At 44.1% G+C, this 18541-nt stretch overlaps 2 protein-coding genes across 2 annotated transcripts; one reads left to right on the top strand and one right to left on the bottom strand.

The window, feature by feature from the left end:
• Positions 1-2093: 2093 nt before the first annotated feature.
• Positions 2094-3701, top strand: lft1 (lefty1). Its single transcript, XM_062551524.1, has 4 exons — positions 2094-2370; positions 2536-2779; positions 2891-3130; positions 3294-3701. Exons 1-4 carry the CDS (start codon positions 2094-2096, stop codon positions 3610-3612), a joined length of 1080 nt encoding a protein of 359 aa, XP_062407508.1. The 3' UTR covers positions 3613-3701.
• Positions 3702-6382: 2681 nt separating this feature from the next.
• hnrnpub (heterogeneous nuclear ribonucleoprotein Ub) lies at positions 6383-18438 on the bottom strand. The gene is made up of 14 exons (XM_062550114.1): positions 17751-18438; positions 16338-16452; positions 14346-14419; positions 12912-13051; positions 12514-12613; positions 12048-12160; positions 11400-11663; positions 11071-11190; positions 10764-10892; positions 10237-10405; positions 9779-10081; positions 9125-9489; positions 8496-8603; positions 6383-7295 (listed from the first exon to the last, which is right to left on the bottom strand). The coding sequence occupies exons 1-14, from the start codon at positions 18268-18270 to the stop codon at positions 7245-7247; spliced, it is 2571 nt and encodes an 856-aa protein (XP_062406098.1). The 5' UTR covers positions 18271-18438; the 3' UTR covers positions 6383-7244.
• Between the last annotated feature and the right edge of the window lie 103 nt (positions 18439-18541).

The raw sequence follows: 18541 nt of genomic DNA, 5'->3' as shown, positions 1-18541 counted from the left end.
GGGGAGAAGACTGACACATACCTCACACTGATTCAGGGTTCTAATGCACTGATGTAGGCAGATATAAGGTTTTATGTGTATTGTGCAGTACAAGGACAAGGGGAACACTTCTGAGTTCAGACAAAATAATTTGTATGCTATTGATGCAGGGGTCTTTTTTCACTTTTGGCTCAAATGTTATTGAACGTTTTATGTCATATGATCACGGATGGATCTTAAACAGCACATCTTAAGGTGGTCAGATGCTTGTCACAAATCAGAAGAGCAATGGTGTCAAGAAGCATTATCATCCTCAAAGACATGGAACTGATCCGTGGGAACACGAAATTGATGTTGTGATCAAATGTGTTATGTTCATATTGCGTGAACAATTTCTGAGCCTGTGATGTGGGGGGGGAGGAGATATGTGTGTTTTTGATGATTTTGGAATGAAATTATTATTCACTTATTTCAGGTTTATATCATTTCCCTGTCTTCAGTTCCTATCCAGTTGGCCATCAGTCCCCAGTCCTTCCTGTGTCCCTCTTTGGTCTGTCTGACATCTCAAGGCAAATAGAGGCCCAATACACAACCTCAGACAGTGACCCCTCCGTGCCAAGAGTTCCTCTTCTTATGTTTGTGTGACCAAACAAGGGACAGCAAATCCTGCAGTGGCATCAGATAATCACTACCCTGTGAAGAGCCTGCCCAATCCACATCCCCATCCTTGGCCCCTGGATTAACTGTCTGTTTGGCTAATAATTTTAATCTGTGGAGGGACACACAATGGGAGGTTGAATTGGAATAAACATTTAATCCCTACGTCCCTCCATCGACTCGACAGCCCTCTCCCCCAAAAAACATCACCCATACAAACACACAAACACATGTTATCCCCCTCCCCTCCCCTCCTCTCCGCCCTCCCCAAAAGCTTGATGAGTGCAAAATTTGATGATAAAACGGCTGTGAGACTCAGTACACAGGCTCATATGCACTCTTAAAAAAAGTGTTCTTATATAAAGGGCAATGCAGGATTACCTTAGGGGTTCCTTTGATGAATTCTTCAAAATGGTTTAAAGAGATATTTAGGAGTGTCATATATGAAACATGAAATATAACCATTTTTGGTTCTACATAGCAGCTTTTTTTTCTAAGAGTGTGGGCCCTCAGAGAAATGTCCAGTCTGACAGACCTGTGCCAGACAGAGGCAGATTTACAGCCTCCAGGGGAATGTACACAGTGGGGACAAGGGTGTTACACACATATGCAAGCTAGACAGGAGGGTGTAGCCACTGATGGGCAGTGGGGAGCGGGTGTCTGGAACCACTTGTCTAAATGTGGCCCACTTGCAGAAATGAAACATTATGTTATGTATAGAGAGTGTATCAAACATCATACAACTTTACTGAATTACAGTTATGTGTTAGTAAAGTGAGGTATAAATAACAAAACAGCAAGACCAAAATTTTTTTTGGTATTCTGCCTTTGGCTAAATATCTTAATGTAGTTTCAATAGCAGAATAGTATGCATGCATGCAAAGGAAAGTCATCCCAAATGGTTTTACATACTGTATATCCCATTTCAATAAGATGCTGTATTCAATTAAATCAGAGTTAATATTTTATGTCAAACAATTGACCTCCAACTCCCTGGTCAGAGAGGAGAGAGAGGAAATGTATGAGGTAAAAATGTCTGTGTGTAATAACTTTTAAGTTAAGAATATAATTTCTAAGAATATAAATATTCATGGTAATTGCAAATAATGTCAAGTTGTTCAGTGTGAATACATTACTTGAAATATACACATTCTCTTTAAAAAAAATGCTATGCAAATCCACTGTTATTGTGTAAAAGCTTATTCACTGTCATGAAAAAACAACCCTGAAATGATAATTATGCTTCTTGTAGAACTACTGTATTCGGCTTAATGTACTCATGAAACGGTGCTTTCATGTCCCCCATACACTCTGATGTTGGTCACCTCCCCCGCGTCAACGTGTGAACGACCAGGGCGTCGCGTGCATATAAGCGCGGTCCGGGACTGTGGCGAGAGCACACTGTCAGAATCGGATACTACAAGGAGGAACTCAGTACGGCGACTTTCGGAAAAGTGATGGCGTTTCTCCGTGGCTCTTGCGTTCTCTGCGTTCTCTGCCTTGCACTTCTGGTCATCGTGGAGGGTTTCAGCAGTGATGACATGAAGGAGGCGATGCTGCAAAAACTGGGACTCAATGAGGTACCCAAAATCCACAAGAGGGATTTGGAGAACCTTGTCATCCCGGCACACATCAAGAATAAGTACCTATCCATGCTAAAACTACACAACAAGAGACGCCGTCGCTCACTGCCCAGCCTGGCTGGAATCTTGAGAGGCATCCCTGGAAATGCAGGTAAGAAGTCATTTAGAAAACATAATTTTGCAAATCACATCTGCTAAAATGGTAGCCTATATGTTAATTACTAAATATGTTAAGCGTAAAGTTATGCGTAATATAAGCACCATTTCCTTTCATCTTTGCTTGTGTACTAAGATTATCTTCCTTTTCACAAAACAGATATCTCTGGTGAGTTTATATACTCTGATGCCACTCGTCAGCGGATAGTGTTTGACATGGATACAAGGATACCAGAAAACAGCGAGGTGACCATGGCTGAACTAAAACTGTACAAAAAAGCCCCGCGAAAGCATTCCATGCCAGAAAAAAAGAACCATCGGCCAGTAAACAACGCTAGAGTAACCATTTATTGGGTGGAGGTTCTGGGAGACGGATCCAACAGAACATCAGTTGTGGATTCAAGGTAAGAGCGCAGACGATTCTTGACTGTAGACGTGCGTCATTTGCGTATTGGCCGTTTACGCGGCTACGGTTTTGAAATGCATGCAATTAATCATTTTAATTATCTCACCAGGTTGATACCTATCCACGAGACTGGCTGGATCAGCTTTGATGTGACTCAGGCTGTCCATTATTGGTCGAAAACGCAGCAGAATAAGCCCATGCACCTGGAGGTGTGGATCGAGGGCGAGAGACCTGGCAGCTACGCGGCGGAGATGGCAAAGGGTGTCCATTTTACCACCCAAGACCCGGGCGAGAACGCCATGGGGAGACCGGAGCTGGTTCTCTATACGCTCAATCTTGACGAATTTGGGTAAGATCTAGTTTATATGCAGTCTAGGCTATACTTGTCTTCATTTATACATTTTTGGGTGGTTTTTGACGCCCCCTACACATGGCCCAACTTAGCCTGCTTTTTACTCTACTATATTGTGCTTTTGAATTTAAATGTTAAGTTTTTTTATTTACTTCTACAGGGCAAGTGGCGACTGCGAAGCCAACAAAGACACATGCTGCCGTGAGAAGTACTTCATTGACTTCCGTGCCCTTACTTGGACCCAGTACTGGATCATCGAACCAGCAGGATATCAGGCGTTCAGGTGCACAGGAGGGTGCAAGCAGCCCAAGCGTAACTATGGTTACGGAGAGCGAAAATGTGCCGTGGTTGAGAGTGCACCATTGCCCATGATGTATCTGGTCAAAAAGGGCGACTATACCGAGATCGAGGTGGCAGAATTCCCCAACATGATCGTGGAGAAGTGTGGGTGCACAATGGACAATGTGTCTGTTGTATGAACGCATATCATTGTCTTTTAACTGCAAACCAAACCTAAAGTACTTCATTCTAAAAAAATGGTGGTGGACAAAACCTGCTCTTGAGCGAACCACTTTATCCTAGCACTTTGACGTGAAATTGTAAATAACCAAACAAGTGTCAGTGGGATAACTTCCTAAAAGCCCATGGGGCCATATGAAAAAAATATGTGATACTCAGAGTATATTTTTGACCTGTACATAGTATGAGTTTGTGACATATTTCAGTATGTTTTAAAATAAATTATTTTTCATTTTGAAACGCGGTGTATTGGCCTTTCTTTCCCAGGGGAAGCCTGGGGAGTGGGGTGCGTCAAATGCAAATTATTTCTAATACTTCATTTGTAAGGTTTCTCACTTTGCCGCCCTAACTGCTTATGTAGCTGTTGTGTACTTTAGCTGAGCAAATAATGTTTTAACATAACACTGGGGATCGCGGCCTAGCTAGTGAAATAAATTAACATAGTAAATAAACTCGTCTGGCAAGTCAACCATTTGTAAACAAAATCAACTTAATCCAACATTTTTTTTAATATAATAGCATATCATTCAGACAATTTACCACTAACTGAAACTATTTGCAGATTAGTGATGTGTTGCAATTTTTCTGATAGGTTTAACAATGGCATAATGTCAAAGGAATGTGTTAATAGCCTACTAAAAAGAAATGGAAGTATTCAGCTACCCGAGTGATATTCTGCATAATGGCTTGATTCTATTTTGTTCACGCACACCATGATTTGGAGCTTCTTATTTCCATGGTTGTTTGTTATTCCTGAATTATTTTATTATCAAAGCTCGTGCGCAATCAACACGAGTCAAAGCAGAAAACGCCACTTGGATATATTGCCAACCAGCCTTTTGCCACTGATGGTTCATCATTAAAGACAGCGGAGAAAAGAATTCAAACACTTGACACGTGATTAGATCGTCTGTTTATTGTGTCCTGTGCCAGGGGTTGTCCTGGTTTCAAGTGGGATATAGTTGAACGTGGTAACAGTAATATGCATCAATCTCACATCAACATATAAAAGAGTATAGACTACTCTGGATAATAGCCACTGTCCATGGAAAACAGCTCTGGATGCCCTGAATGTTGGAGCTTACCAAGTTAACTCAAACAACCCACAAACCAACATTGCAAGAATACACAACAGAGAAAACTGTCCTCATAAATAGGAACAGCACCGATGACTCTGAAGATAAACACTGCATATTGCAATGTCCCCAATAACTTCAAAGACATTCAGCTGTCCATGAAGTCAAATCTGAGCCCAGTTTCCAACATGTATTGCAAACATAGTGGTGCCACAATGTGGGAAAGAGCTATACTTGTAGGCTGCTTTGGGTAAGAGCATTACAGAATAAAAAGATTATAGATGATGTGATGTAAATAGAATGTAATGCAGGCAATACAATGCTGTATGACAACTGAGCCCTTGCAAGGAGATTATAACCAGGATGGATAAAATTGCATCGCTAAGCAGGGAAAATGGAGAGAACTTACTACAGGTGTGTGAAGTTACTGAAAGGATCTTTTGAAAAGGATTTGACAACCCAATCTCTAGGTTTCTCTAAAGACCGGCCTCTAATTACGATATAAAAATAGCTGCCATGGATAGGGGGTCGTCCAATACCGCCCTAACATTTAGACATGGAAACAAGTACAGCATCTAATACTAACTTGCTCATTTTACAGTGTGGTGCAGTCAAATAGCCATCATACCGGCAAAACAGACAGACTTCCTTCTATGGGTCGGCCATCACCCATCAGAGGGTGCAGTTATGCTTCCTGAATTACTAACATCTTGGAATTAAATAAAACATTATCTTAATTTACTCAAGTCATTTGTGCAAATATCAGATTGAAGCTTCATTAGACCATGCAAATTGTAAATTGCAAATACTTTCCATTCCATTAAATGTCACACTGTCATACATATGAATGCTGGACAGACAAAACAGGACACGAAAACTACACCTGGATTTTAACAACTTTCATTCTAAAAAAAAATAAAGAGAAAAAAAAAAAACCTTGGGAGTGTTTGGCTATTTGTACTTCAAATAGCAGACATTTGCACTCTTCCCTGGCCAACTTCAGAGTGCTGCTAACTTTAGAGCTTTAGACTTGGCAGATATGGGACTGCCCCTGGACACAGCTATCTGGAATCAAAGCTATCCAAAGTAACTTTGGCTGCTGTTGAAGAGATAACCCCCTAAATGCTATTACTGCCGGCCCAATCTTCCACTATCCCATCTACAATCTGACCTTCATCCAATGCGGTTATGGGTTTACTTACAAATAAACTCAGATTGTGAATTTGTGAAAAGTTAAATTGTCTTAATATCAAAGCCTGCTGTAGATGGAGATGAAAAATGTACAATGACTCCTGAGAAATTACATATAAAATACTTAAATTTCAAACACCATCAGTAGGATGTCTCACATGATCGGAGTGTTAAAAAAAAAAAAAAAAAGTGCCATCTGTATCAAGTCTGGATTCTTGCACTATTCATATAAACTATTTTTTTTATTATTATTATTTGTCTCTTCTCCTTACTCTTTGATCAAAGCTGGTTGATTTGGTTGAGTCCTCCCTGTTAGTGGTTTTAGAATAGGAAGACTTAATCGTTGGCAGGTCCCATTACTGGTAAGGGTGGGACCAGGGCAGCTTTCCTTCAAAGGCTCGCTAGCACCTTTGAAGTTTATTGTTAAAAAATGAATAATCAAATCAGTCACCAGCCATTCAAGTTTGTAAAAAAGCAAGTAACCCGTTTATTTGTAAACCTATGAAGTTTAACTAGAACAGGCTTGACATTATTATTGTTTTTTTAAACAAATATTTCAAAAAACACTCGCACACAAAAAGGAGCAATCTACTTTTGCAGGGCACACCTTCATCTGTTACAACATGGGCAAACTCAGCTGCTGAAACACTACCAATTAAATTTAACCACAACAGCAACATGCACTTAAAAATGGGAAGTTTAAATTCGGGGGAGATTTTTTAAGTGTTTCAAAAAAGAAGGGGTTTACGCATACAATACTGATAACTATGAAAAGGGAAAAATAATTTACATTTCATAAAAATGACAGTACAGCATAAAATGCACAACCCTGAAATTCTTGCAAAGCATTACCCACCCCTGCCCCCCCCCCTACACACACAAACAAGCAGTGGACACTGTGGGGCTTGTTGTCTTGCTGGATAAAAGGGGTGGGGTCTCCTTAATAAAAAAAATAAAATAAAAAAAAAGCAAGAAAAAAAAAAAAAACAATAAAATGTACAAAAATAAAACAAAGAAGGTGAAACCATTCTGCTCTGGAGGGAGAGAGGGATGAAGGGGTGCAGAGAAGAAGGGAGAGAGAGAAAGAGAGAGAGAGAGAGAGAGAGGACTAGGCTCTCCTCCTGACAGTTGTGGAATGCGTTTCCCCCTCCTCCATTTATGGGTTTTTACAGAATTTAAAAGCAGACTTATAAAATAAAAAGGGAAACAAAGCAAAGGAATAAACGGAGATGTGGAGGCCAGGGAGAGGGGGGGGGGGGGATCTCCATGGATCAGGGTGGGCGAGCAGGCTTCCACTAAAGCAACCAGTCTCTGAGAGAAAGCGCTCAGTAATATCCAGGGTGGTACTGCTGGCTCCATGGCTTCTGATTCCAGAACTAGAACACACAAGCAGGCAGGTTAGGCACCAGCAGAGGGCGACAGACACATTTCCACCAACAGACTGAGCATGGGACGCTTTAAATGCCGAATACATATTGCTAACTCCAGCGACACACTGAAGATGTTGGTGGTGGTATCCCCCCACAAAGTAAGATTTAGGTGTACTGTTGAAAGTAAAGCCAGGCTCACATTACAGGATCATCGGCCCAATTTGGGCCTGATTGGCCCATTACAACAATCCCCCCACATTCAAGCCCAAAAAAGTGTAGCACCTTTTTTTTTTTTTCTTATTGAGTGTACTCTGACCTTGAGAAACAGATCTATGTGGACGGAGGGGGAAGAAAAGGCCACCCTTGCACTTGCTTGTGCCCGTCTTGCTACAGGCACAAGTAAGAGCACTGCCAAGTTTGTTTGGATAAGTAATGCAAAGGGTATCAGTAAATACATGGGTAAAAGAAACACACTCTCTCTGCTCTACTGTAGCCACTCCCCGTCACACAGCACAGGGCCAGAGACCGAGAGGGTAGGTAGAGTTTTGGCCGCACTGAACCAGGGCACAACACAGGTCACTTGATGTGTCACTTGTGCTACCAAAAACTGTTTGAGTGACATTGTTGCAAATTTCATTGGATTATTTCACAAAATGGTCTCCACCATCATTACTCAGTAAGCATAACCGTAAACATATAGCTTTAAAATAAATTGTTTAATTCTGCCTACTGCACATGTATTATAGGCTAATATAATATTCAGTACTTATTAGGAAATGCTTAGCTGGAATGATGCATTTCCTGATCATCCTATTTTTAAAGTAGTCACATCTGCAGCCATTAAATTGGGCTTCAGGTTTTCTACAGGAATGGCATGTAAGCGCTAGGGCTGCTCGATTATGGTAAAAATCACTCACAATTATTTTGTTCAATATTGAGATCACGATTATTAAACATGATTACTCAGTAATTTTGTAACCATCATCTATATTGAAAATACGCCTTTTATTTTTTTTAATTGAATTTTGAATATAATCCAACAGATGGAATACATGTAGCAAAATAACCATTACATTTCGATTATTTATTTTCATAATTGTTGGAAGTCATAATTGCGATTAATCCATTAATTTGACTAATTGCACAGCCCTAGTAAGCGCACTGCACTAGTCCAGTATAATGGGTCAAGATCAAATCCACTCTTACCCCTTGCTGCCAGCTCTGGTTGAAGGCCTGGGCTTTGTTCATGCCGAAGTTGCCGTTCTTGTTGCCACGGTGCTGATGCTGGTGCTGGTTGCCGCCCCGTCCCCGGAACTTTAGGTACAAGCACAATGCAATGAGATAATGGCTCACCACCACAGCATGCATTTCCAGCCAAAGAGCAAGATAATGACTATATAAATATGGGGGGATGAAGGGAGGCACTACACAAGACCGTACACAATGCATGTACCGTAATTTCCCAACCATTAGCCGCGGTTAATACTGATTAGTATTGATTTTGCAAAATTTCTTAAGCTATGAGGTTAATACAGGGGGGCAGTTAATATGATGTGGTTTCTTTTAACTTGCATTAAAAACACTGTCCTGTGGTTTATACGCAATGCAGCTTATATGTGGGAAATTACTGTAATCAAGAAACTAAAATAGCCAAATGAGATTCAAAGAGATCTGTATACTAGTCCATCTACACATGTAAGAGTCACTGTTGTTCAGATTACATGAAAGAAGTACTACTTGTATACCTGCCACCAATCTTTGAACCACCTCCCATATCGAATGTCAGAATTTTCACCCTTTCCCTCCCTCATACGGTTCCGTCCCCTATTCCTCACCTGGTTGTAGTTTCCTCCTCTGTTGGGTCCACCGCCGCCTCCTCCTCCTCCGCGGTTCATTCCGCCACCACCACCTCCACCTCGGTGCATTGGGCCGCCGCCACCACCACCGCCGCCATGATGCATGGCCCTGCCGCGGTTGCCTCCCATAGCGCCCATGTTGTTCCTCATGGGTCCTCCCTGGCGACCACCTCCACCTCCTCCTCCTCCTCCTCCACCACCACGGTGGAGCATGGCACCGCCGCCGCCGCCTCCACCTCCACCGCTCCGGTTGAAGTTGCCGCGGTTGTTGAAGCCGCCTCGGAAGGCCGCGGGAGGCAGGAAGCCTCTGGGTGGACGGCTGAAGCCACCACGAGGTCCAGGCACTGCACAGGCAAACAGGGTGGGCAGGTGAGTACACGACCTCCACACAGATTGTACACACTGCTAAAGATTTCAGTGGAAATTTAGCTGACTGAAAGCAAGAGAGGTCGGGCCGCATAGTACAACCGGTCAAGATAGCCAAAAACGCTACAATAGCACCAAAAATGCTACAACAGCACCATCTTCTATCGATCTTCTATATCTAAGAGGAATAGTACTGCCTGGTTCAAACATGATTTCAACGAGAAAACACTGAACTAACAAGGGGCCAGACCACCACAACAAACTCACTTCCTCTGAAGTTGCCTCGGTTCTGGAATCCGCCTCGGCCGCCACCACCACCACCGCGCTGGCCTCCGGCTCCTCCTCCTCCTCCACCGCCGCCGCCGCCGCGGTTCTTTCCTCCCGAGCGGTTGCGTGACTGGCCGCCCTTCTTGGGGGTGGTGGCCCCCTGGTTGGGCTTCTTCTCTGGGGGCAGTGCCGTCTTGCTCTCCTCCTTGTACTGCTCCAGCACCTTGGTGGCCTCCTCCTTGTCCAGCTCCGCGTAGGTCACCTCGGTGAAGCAGTCGCCCACCTCGGGCAAGGCGTAGAGGCCTGGCCAAAAGAGGAAACGGAAGAAAAGGAACGAGTGAGCGAAAAGGTGAAGCAACAACGACAGCGAGAAAAAGGAGTCTGTGAGCAGAGACCCCATAGCAGAGCAGATAACCGTTTAAATTAGAATCGTTAGCATTGGCACAGCTGACGCCTACCCTTCATCTTGAGCACGGCGTGTTCGGGCACGTCCTTGCCGTCGGTCTCGGCCTTCTTCTGCGTCCTCTCCTTGTAGGTCTCGTCGGTGGGGCACACCACGACGGCCTTGCGCTGGTAGCCGGCGAACAGGCACATCTTCCTCCTCTGGGCCGGGGCGGAGACGTTGGTCTGGGGGGGGGGGGGGGGGGGACGCAGAGAGACAGTTAGAGAGAGGATTCACTCAAGACACTAGCTGGTCAATAGCACTTAATGAGCCAATCAAACATCGATTCTTCCCTAAAATGTATCCCACCTACTCGATACAGGGCTGTTTTCTTCACACCATTCTTTACGGCCAAAATGCTGATTTCAACTCAGCAAAACAAGCAAGTCATTTAACTGAATTACATCGGAACAATAATTTCAGTATGGCCTTCAATGCCTTTCAGATGGAAACATCAATATTTGGGGTTTTGAAGTTCACCGTTTTTGCTTAAAATTCATACTAGAAGGCAGAGCACAAGTGGGGCTTCACATAGCTCCTTACCTGGTCCAAGATGTAGTTCCTCTTCTTGCGGGCGGCGATCTCGATGAACTTGCCCAGGAAGAGAGGGGCACGCTGGGAGATGGCCGTGAGCTTCGTGACGTCCTTATTCTGGCGCTTGAGACTGCCAATCTAAATCAGCGGAGTGAAAAAAGTGAGTTGCAAGTCGGCTTTGCTCAAAATGACTTCACAAAACACTCCTACCCAGACCGAAAGGATAAGTAACAACTCCCTGGACAGAGTATGTGTGCGTACACACCACCCTCATATTTAAATACGAGGAATTCAGATAAATGATGAGATGCTTTACCATCATCTTCTCCAGGATGGTGTTGGTGCCCAGGAGGTTGTATTTGCCAGGGTTTTCCTCCATGTGTTTCTTCACCCACACAGTCTTGCCTGATCCAGGCAGGCCAACCATCATGATCACCTACACACAAAAACAAACAGTTTCAGATTTTGCTTTTCAACCCTGATTCAGCACCCAAACAGTACATAATTCTGAAAGCATGGTCAAATCACTAGCAACTCCGTATTGCTTTCTTTTTACAGATGAAGCCCTCTCAAAGTCACGACAACCGCTAAAGTGTGTGTTCATTCTTGAGGCCGATTGCAATGCGTAAGGATTACTACGGATACCTCGCATTCGCTCTTGGTGGCCGGTCCCTTGGGTGCGCGGACGCGGTCCTCGAGGGCCACCTGCTGCAGGAGGGGGAAACCGTCGGGCTGGGGGAAGTAGGGCGCCTCCAGCTGGCCGAAGTTGAACTCCACCGCACAGTTGTGACACATCACGTGTGGGAAGAGGGCCTGGTCTCCCAGGGCCTCCTTGCTGACCTTGAAGGCCACGCCCAGGTCTTTACCGTTCTTAGCGAAGGACAGCTCCACCTCATCACCATCAAAGTTCTTTAAAAAACAAAACAAAAAACAACATGTCATCCCTAAGCAATTATGATTTATTCCCCTACTCAGCATGCAGATCATAGTTATAGTATACATAATCATTTCTAGCAGAATATTATATGTAGGTACACCCTTGTGGATGTCTAGGACCACACCCTTTGTGATTCCATCAGATGCTATAGCTTCATGGACCCAAATTAAAATGGTGCGAAATGCTTGACAAGTCAAGCTCTTGTGCATGAACTAAAAACATTGTGTGGCATACAAGTGCCTAGAGCGGATTCATAAATGTTAGGTAATTTAGAGATTTAGAGTTCAGAGATTAGGCTCATCATATTCTAAACTGCTGAGAAAAAGGGGGAAACGACAACAAAAACAGATCCTTACGATGAAGCAGCCGACAACATCATTCTCATCCAAGGTCTCGCCGTAGTCCTCAGTCTCACAGTTGGTGGTTTTCTTGCCCTTCCCAGAGTAAGCGAAAGAGTGCTCTTCCTCACCTGGGAGAACCAATCAGGGCGGTCAGTTATTCCCTCCTCAAAACATTACCATGGCTTAATTGGCTTAGACATTTCGTTGTCTTTGTACTTGCACTATGCACAATGACAACAAAGTTGAATCTAATCTAATCTAAATCAGTAAGGAAATTCAAGATAAGCTTTTCCATCAGCCAACAACGTCAATAAAGGTAACCATTGTTGTTGCAAGATAATTGATTTAAACATTGCTTTACAAGCTTTATCAATGAACTGTAGTTTTCCTCAGCCAGAACCAGTCACATCAATTTTTTGGATTAGTGTTATTGCTCATTGGCCAATAGGGGGAGTCTCACCATTCGCCAAAGCTCACTTACCCAACAAAAGGCTGCCATTAGCCAGGGACCATCCCACTTGCACCTCATGGATATCAAGGTTCTTGCTGGAGATGTGCTTCACTGGAATCTTCTCAATGACCTAACAGAGACAAGTCACAACAAGCATGGTAAAATGTTAGGCTATAGCTACAAAGGTGCATAATGGTGGTGGGGGAAAAAAAAATCCTTACACACATTACATTGAAGCAAATTATCCTTCCATTATTTTAATAAAGAGCTACATATCACTACAAACATTTCCTAGAACTTATTATACCAGCTTGTAGTCAAGTCAACAAATGCATCACATTAAAACTATGACAAACTGGCCACCATTTTTAAGGGTCAGCTCAGGTCAGAGATAGCCTTTATGGTCAACTGAGGAAATTGGTCATCACCTTCATCTCAAAGCCAGCCTTGCCCTTGGCCACGCCATAGGAAGCCCTGCCGCCTGCCCACAGATAGGCGAAGCTCTCCATGGTGAGGGAGGAGGCACTGTAACGGTCTCGGGACACCTTGAAGTGCAGGTCACAGTTGTCTGGATATGGCAGAAAATAAGATGTTCACAGCACCCAAACCAAGGACATTGTCAACAAACCAATACGAGCACAACTGCAATCCATATAGAAATGGCAAAGACAATGATTATCTACTACTAGACATGGTTAATTTTCAGTAAATACAAGATCATAAAAGATAGTAGCACACCTGAACTCTGAAGACTGACAACACACCTACAAAATGGTGACTAACAAACTGAGGAGCAAAGAAATGGTGTGAAGTATTAAACTATGTGCTAATTTCTTTGCACTGAGGCTTTTCTAGAACATTTGCCATGAGGGAGCCCAGTGCTCGGTAAGCTTTCGCTTCTGCCTTGGAACAGGTGCTTCCTTGTAAGGGCCTGACCTTTGCCCTCACCTCACCCCGTGCCGGAGGTGATAAACCTCCAGCGCATTATCACAAAGTTGTGGCATGTTAAAAGGACTAATCCTCGCTAGCTGGCCTATTTATTGACACATTTTCACCCATTTGCTTGGGCGGGACAGACAACATTATTTAGGCCACAGACAATCATTAAGGAGAACTGGGTGCCCTAGAGCCATTTTTAGAATTTCCTCCCAAAAGGCTGGCCTCGGGGTGCTAAAGATCTTTCTGTCAGCGTACATATGATGCAGCTGGATGGCAGACTCATTTGCATTTGTGACATGGACTAAAAAAGGCACCACTAATAGGGCTTTTCCACTGCAAGCTATCAGCTCGACTAGACTCTGGTATTCATGGGTTTCATCAGGTCCCTTTTCCCACGTGTATTAATCAAGCACCATGCAGTCTGCATTCAAAATCTAGGTGCTTGATTGAATAGCTAGCCAACTGCCATAGCAAGGCTGAAGAAAACAACTGTAAGGTCATTAACATCACCTTTTGGTACTGGCTCCGCTCGCTTCGAACATCAACAGGGGTGATGCCTAAAATAGTACCATACTCTTCTCATACTATTCGGTGGAAAAGCCCCATATGTGGATTGTGCACACAGGTCACGAGAATAAGAGTAATTTTACACTGCTGTCCAACGTGTATAACACACATGAGGGGGCTGTCGTACAGGAAAGATTTCACCATCTAAGGAATGTAACTTTGCCCGGAATCCCTGTAAATCCTGAAAGACTAATTATGCAATAAAAGGGGACATTCTTTTCACTGCTTGGGAAGTCAAGCACCTTTCTCCTCTAGAACTCTAAGCCCTTTTAATAAACTATTGAGCAGCCTAGGGACGACTCCTCCATCTCTCCCACCCTCACGTCCTACAAACCTCTCATGCTTGCATCACTTACGTGTATCCAGACAGACCAGAGTGTCGTCGAACTCTTCATCCTCTTCCTCCAAAGGGGGCAGAGGGGACTTAGCCCTGCAAAAAGAGACAGGAATGGCCATTCAGAATGAGAAGAGGGCTCTAGGTGGGTGGGTGGGTGGGTGGGGGAGGGCAGTGGCAGATTGACCCCGCCCAGAGGGAGGAGGATGACTGAACAGGGCAGGAGGATCATAGAAGGGAGGCAGGACAAGAGAATACGTTTGCTTGCTTCATCTCCATCAAAACGTAATGTGTGTGTAAAATGTAGGCGGCTCTCAAGTGATGCTGCCAATGCTTACCAGATCCAGGCGGTACAAACCTTTACAAAAAGAAAGAGGGGAAAAAAAAAAAAAAAAAAGACAGAAGTCCACAGAGCGGGAAAAAAATGATACAAAAAAAACAAAACAGATGGCATCCCAAATCCTTCGGAGGCGTTGGCCTTTGACGCCAGCTGGTCCGGCTAGTTTTCTAAAGGTCTTGAGGATATATTTAACTCCCCGCAAGCGGCTCTTTCCGGGAAAGGTCAGTGCCCGAGTGGAAACATCCGAAGCTAGAAAAGGGACATGCGTCCTGCGGGTGGCCAACTCGCCCACAGAGACTAGCGGCAGAACACCCCACCGAGTCAAACAAAACAGATCCCCGGCCTGCAGGAGACTGCAGATCGGCAGATGCCGCCCATGAAAGAGGATTGTTTATCTTTTCAACAACTGGGGGTGAGGCGAGGGAGGTGTTGCAAATAAGCAATGGGCAGGCCTCTATTGCAGCGTGTTCTGTTTATAAAACCAGCACATAAACATTTACAGAGTGTGCCCGCTACCCATGGTTTTCTGGCAAAACAAATAAGATGAGCTCCGGAAAACAAACCAGTCGTCAAAAACCATGGCAGCATAGTTTGGTAATGACTCATTCTGCTCAGCCAGACAGTGTCAATTTCACAGCCTGAATTCTGCCAGCATGTTAATCTGGAAGAACACAAGTGTTGGGACTCATCTTGTGGGGCAATTCAGAGCAGGTACTTACCTTATACTAACAACATAACATCTAATGGAGGGCATCATCTATACAGTATGCAGCTTTGAAAAAAAAAAAAAAAAAAAAGTAATCATGGCTAGTATAAGGCATGAGCGATACTTCTAGGTTTAAGCAAGCAAGGCTACAGTCTCCAGAGATTCCAGCCTTTCAGTCCAGTGGCATATGGTTATCAGGTCAGGCGAGGTCTCAGACTAGTTTAGAGAGCCCCGGGCTTTGATTTACAATGGAATAAAGGGTTGGATGACTAAAGAAAGGATACTAGGTCAGCGAACGACAAAGGAAATGAGGTTAAAACATAGTAAATCATCTTTACATGACCTGTAAATGCAAAAGTCGAAATCTGTCATGAGGGGGGGAAATGTTAAAATACATATTATTCATGGTACAAAAATAACACATCGTGAAAATTGTTGAGCAAACACTGGAAGCTCCGCAGTTCCCACCCCATCAACACTTTACTCGCACGGACCAATTCTCCCAAAACATGCGCCCTACAACATGACTCGGTAATACAGTGTGCTCCCTCAACCCCCCCAGCCCTTGCGTTCCCGAGTCCAGCTGCCGCCCTATTGTCATTCTCTGAGCGAGTTGAAGCGGTATGATCTGCGTCACCATATGCGCATACAATAAAAGGTCTGCCAAAAACAAAGCATGAGGAACAATGACCATTAGTGGTGCATTCAAATGCACCAATTTCTAACATGTGCAAGCGTTTTTTGTCTGTCAAGTGATACTCTGGATGGTACATAAGGGTAAGGGTTATTACAAGCCAGGGATGAACCTCAAACATGTCTCCATTTAACTCTTGTTGAGGTAGACTTTATGAAGTAAAGACATAAGTTTTTGCAAAATGTCTTTTAAAAAAAGCGATGGCGCTTAGTGCCAACGCAGTAATATAATGTGGCGCTTCAAGGATAACGAAGGCCATCGTTCCCATCCTTACCGGCTGTATTTGCTTTCTTCAATAAATTCAAAGTAGCCCCTTCCATGTTCCTCTCGGCGTCTCTTAACACCCTTCTTATTCTTCTGATCAGCATTGGTGTCTTTGTCCGCATCCCCTTTGGAAATAAAACAAAGAGTAATGAGGTGCTCCACCGTGTTGGACCCTAATATTAGGGTGGCCCACACGACTACAAAGCCAGTGCTCGGACTCCACCTGAAGTTAAAGCGAGTCGACCACTTCTGATCAGAAATGACTCATCAACACATATAACATTGCCTTCAGTAACGTTAGGCAGCATAACTACCGTAGAGTAGGTTACTTTGTTTTACCAAATACATGAGTTAGCTCAACAGCTAACGTTGACCCAAGGGCAGTTCTGATTGAAATACTGTTCTTTGATAAATGTCCTGAAATTTAGCACTTCGGGAACTCGGTTCAAGGAATGACTAATGATAGTCTTTAAACAAAACTGACCGATTAACTAAAAAGACACCGGGTGTATACATACCATGGCAGGTTAACGTGGTGAGTGTTTTAATTGACGTTAGACAAATGCTTTAAGAAACAAGCTAGCAGCTACTCAGAATCACATACAAGCAACACTAGAGTCTGGTGAAACCGAAACCTGGGCAGTTCACGCTAACGTTACCTTACATGTGCATTTGTTTGCATCTGGCAAAGGTTAAATAACATTAGAGATAACATATACCGTCCAAATTCACAACCTAATACACCGAAGTAGGGACATTGAGACAATTCCAGCCCGGTTAGCTAACATAGCCACTTGATCATTCATGCAACATTAACTTCTTCCAGGCTAACTAGCCAATATATTCTTAGCTTCGACCACCCTCGTCATTATACTGGTTAGCCTCTCCGGTGGACACCATATACTCGCTACATATTTGCCCATAAATAACGCTAAATCAGACAGATAAATGCATCCGTGTATTCATCCTATCTATGCTAGCATTACCCTTTGCTAGCTACCCTGGCTAGCTACACAATTCAATGCACAAATTACTGGCTAACTAACGTTAGCTACCTTAGCTCGAACCAGTAGGCAGGAACTCGTCAGTTAGCCTGTGACCTCATTAGCTAGCAGGCTTCGCAACAATAGCTAAAGCTAACCAGCAACGGCCACTGATGTAGATAGCTAATAGCTAGCATTAGCTAGTACTGAAAATGTGAACCAAGGGTTTCGGATTCCACGGCGTTCAACCTTCTGCCAGTGAAGAGACACGCGGCCCAACATAAACACAAAGCCAAGTTTGCAATCGTTCAAATAAATCGGATGGACCAACATTAGTCTCATGAACACTGAATCGACCGGCTCCATATAAACCAAGCGCAACAGACACACGTGATCCCAAGCGCTTCAGTTAGCAGCTACAATTTTAAATGGAGACTCACCCTCTGCTGGCTGAGATTCCGGCTCACCATCTTCCTCGTCGATTTTATCCACCTCATCGTCGTCCTCTTTCAGTATCGCATCGTCCTCTTCCCCGAGTACGTCGTCGTCGTCGCCCTCCTCTGCACCACCCATGTCGAAATCTTCTTGGTCACCCACGTCCTCACTTTCAGCCGCTGTTGTTTCGTCCGCCTCAACACCTTCGTCCGCCTCGACGCCTTCGTCCGCCTCAACGCCATCATCGTCGCATGGCTCTTCTTCGGCTTCCATGCCCTCACAGATGACATCGTCGTCTTCCTCCCTCATATCATCTTGCAAACTCGCCTCACCGTCCCCACCATCTGCCCCGTTTTCTTCAGCACCCGGCCCGGCGGAGTCGTCTTGAGCCAGGGCCTCCTCATCCAACGCGGCCTGTAGCCGGTCCATTAGCTCGGCCTTCAGTCCCTTGTCTGAAAGCTGACGCTTTTTGAGTTCGTCTTTCAGCTCATTTACTTTGAGCTTTTTTACATTTATCGAACTCATGTTTCCGTTTTGAATCTAACAATATTTCACCTAAATAAAATCCAACACTGAACACTTCAAATTACAGGAAACTGGTCTGTGCACGAACAGTTGTCGTTACATGAAAGAAGGCCGCCTTATTTTTCTGCTGCGCCAAACGGCACCAACTGCGCACGTCTCCCTTCACCCGGCAAAGACAACGCACGTCGTCGTGGTCATATACCTACCCTGTTTGTGTGTACAGGGAGGGGCCACGCTCAGCGCCAATTACCGTAGTTAGTCTTGTAGATGT

Source organism: Sardina pilchardus, chromosome 12 (assembly GCF_963854185.1).
Source record: "Sardina pilchardus chromosome 12, fSarPil1.1, whole genome shotgun sequence".
Classification (NCBI taxonomy): Eukaryota; Metazoa; Chordata; class Actinopteri; order Clupeiformes; family Clupeidae; genus Sardina; species Sardina pilchardus.
This window is presented reverse-complemented; position numbering and strand designations above follow the sequence as displayed.

Coding starts and splice junctions, on each gene's coding strand:
- lft1 (XM_062551524.1), top strand. CDS start 2,094: ATGGCGTTTCTCCGTGGCTCTTGCGTTCTCTGCGTTCTCTGCCTTGCA. Junction 2,371..2,535: donor AGGCATCCCTGGAAATGCAG/GTAAGAAGTCAT, acceptor TTCACAAAACAG/ATATCTCTGGTGAGTTTATA. Junction 3,131..3,293: donor CTCAATCTTGACGAATTTGG/GTAAGATCTAGT, acceptor TTACTTCTACAG/GGCAAGTGGCGACTGCGAAG.
- hnrnpub (XM_062550114.1), bottom strand. CDS start 18,270: ATGAGTTCGATAAATGTAAAAAAGCTCAAAGTAAATGAGCTGAAAGAC. Junction 11,664..12,047: donor ATGTTGTCGGCTGCTTCATC/GTAAGGATCTGT, acceptor TGTTTTTTAAAG/AACTTTGATGGTGATGAGGT. Junction 11,191..11,399: donor CCACCAAGAGCGAATGCGAG/GTATCCGTAGTA, acceptor TTTTGTGTGTAG/GTGATCATGATGGTTGGCCT.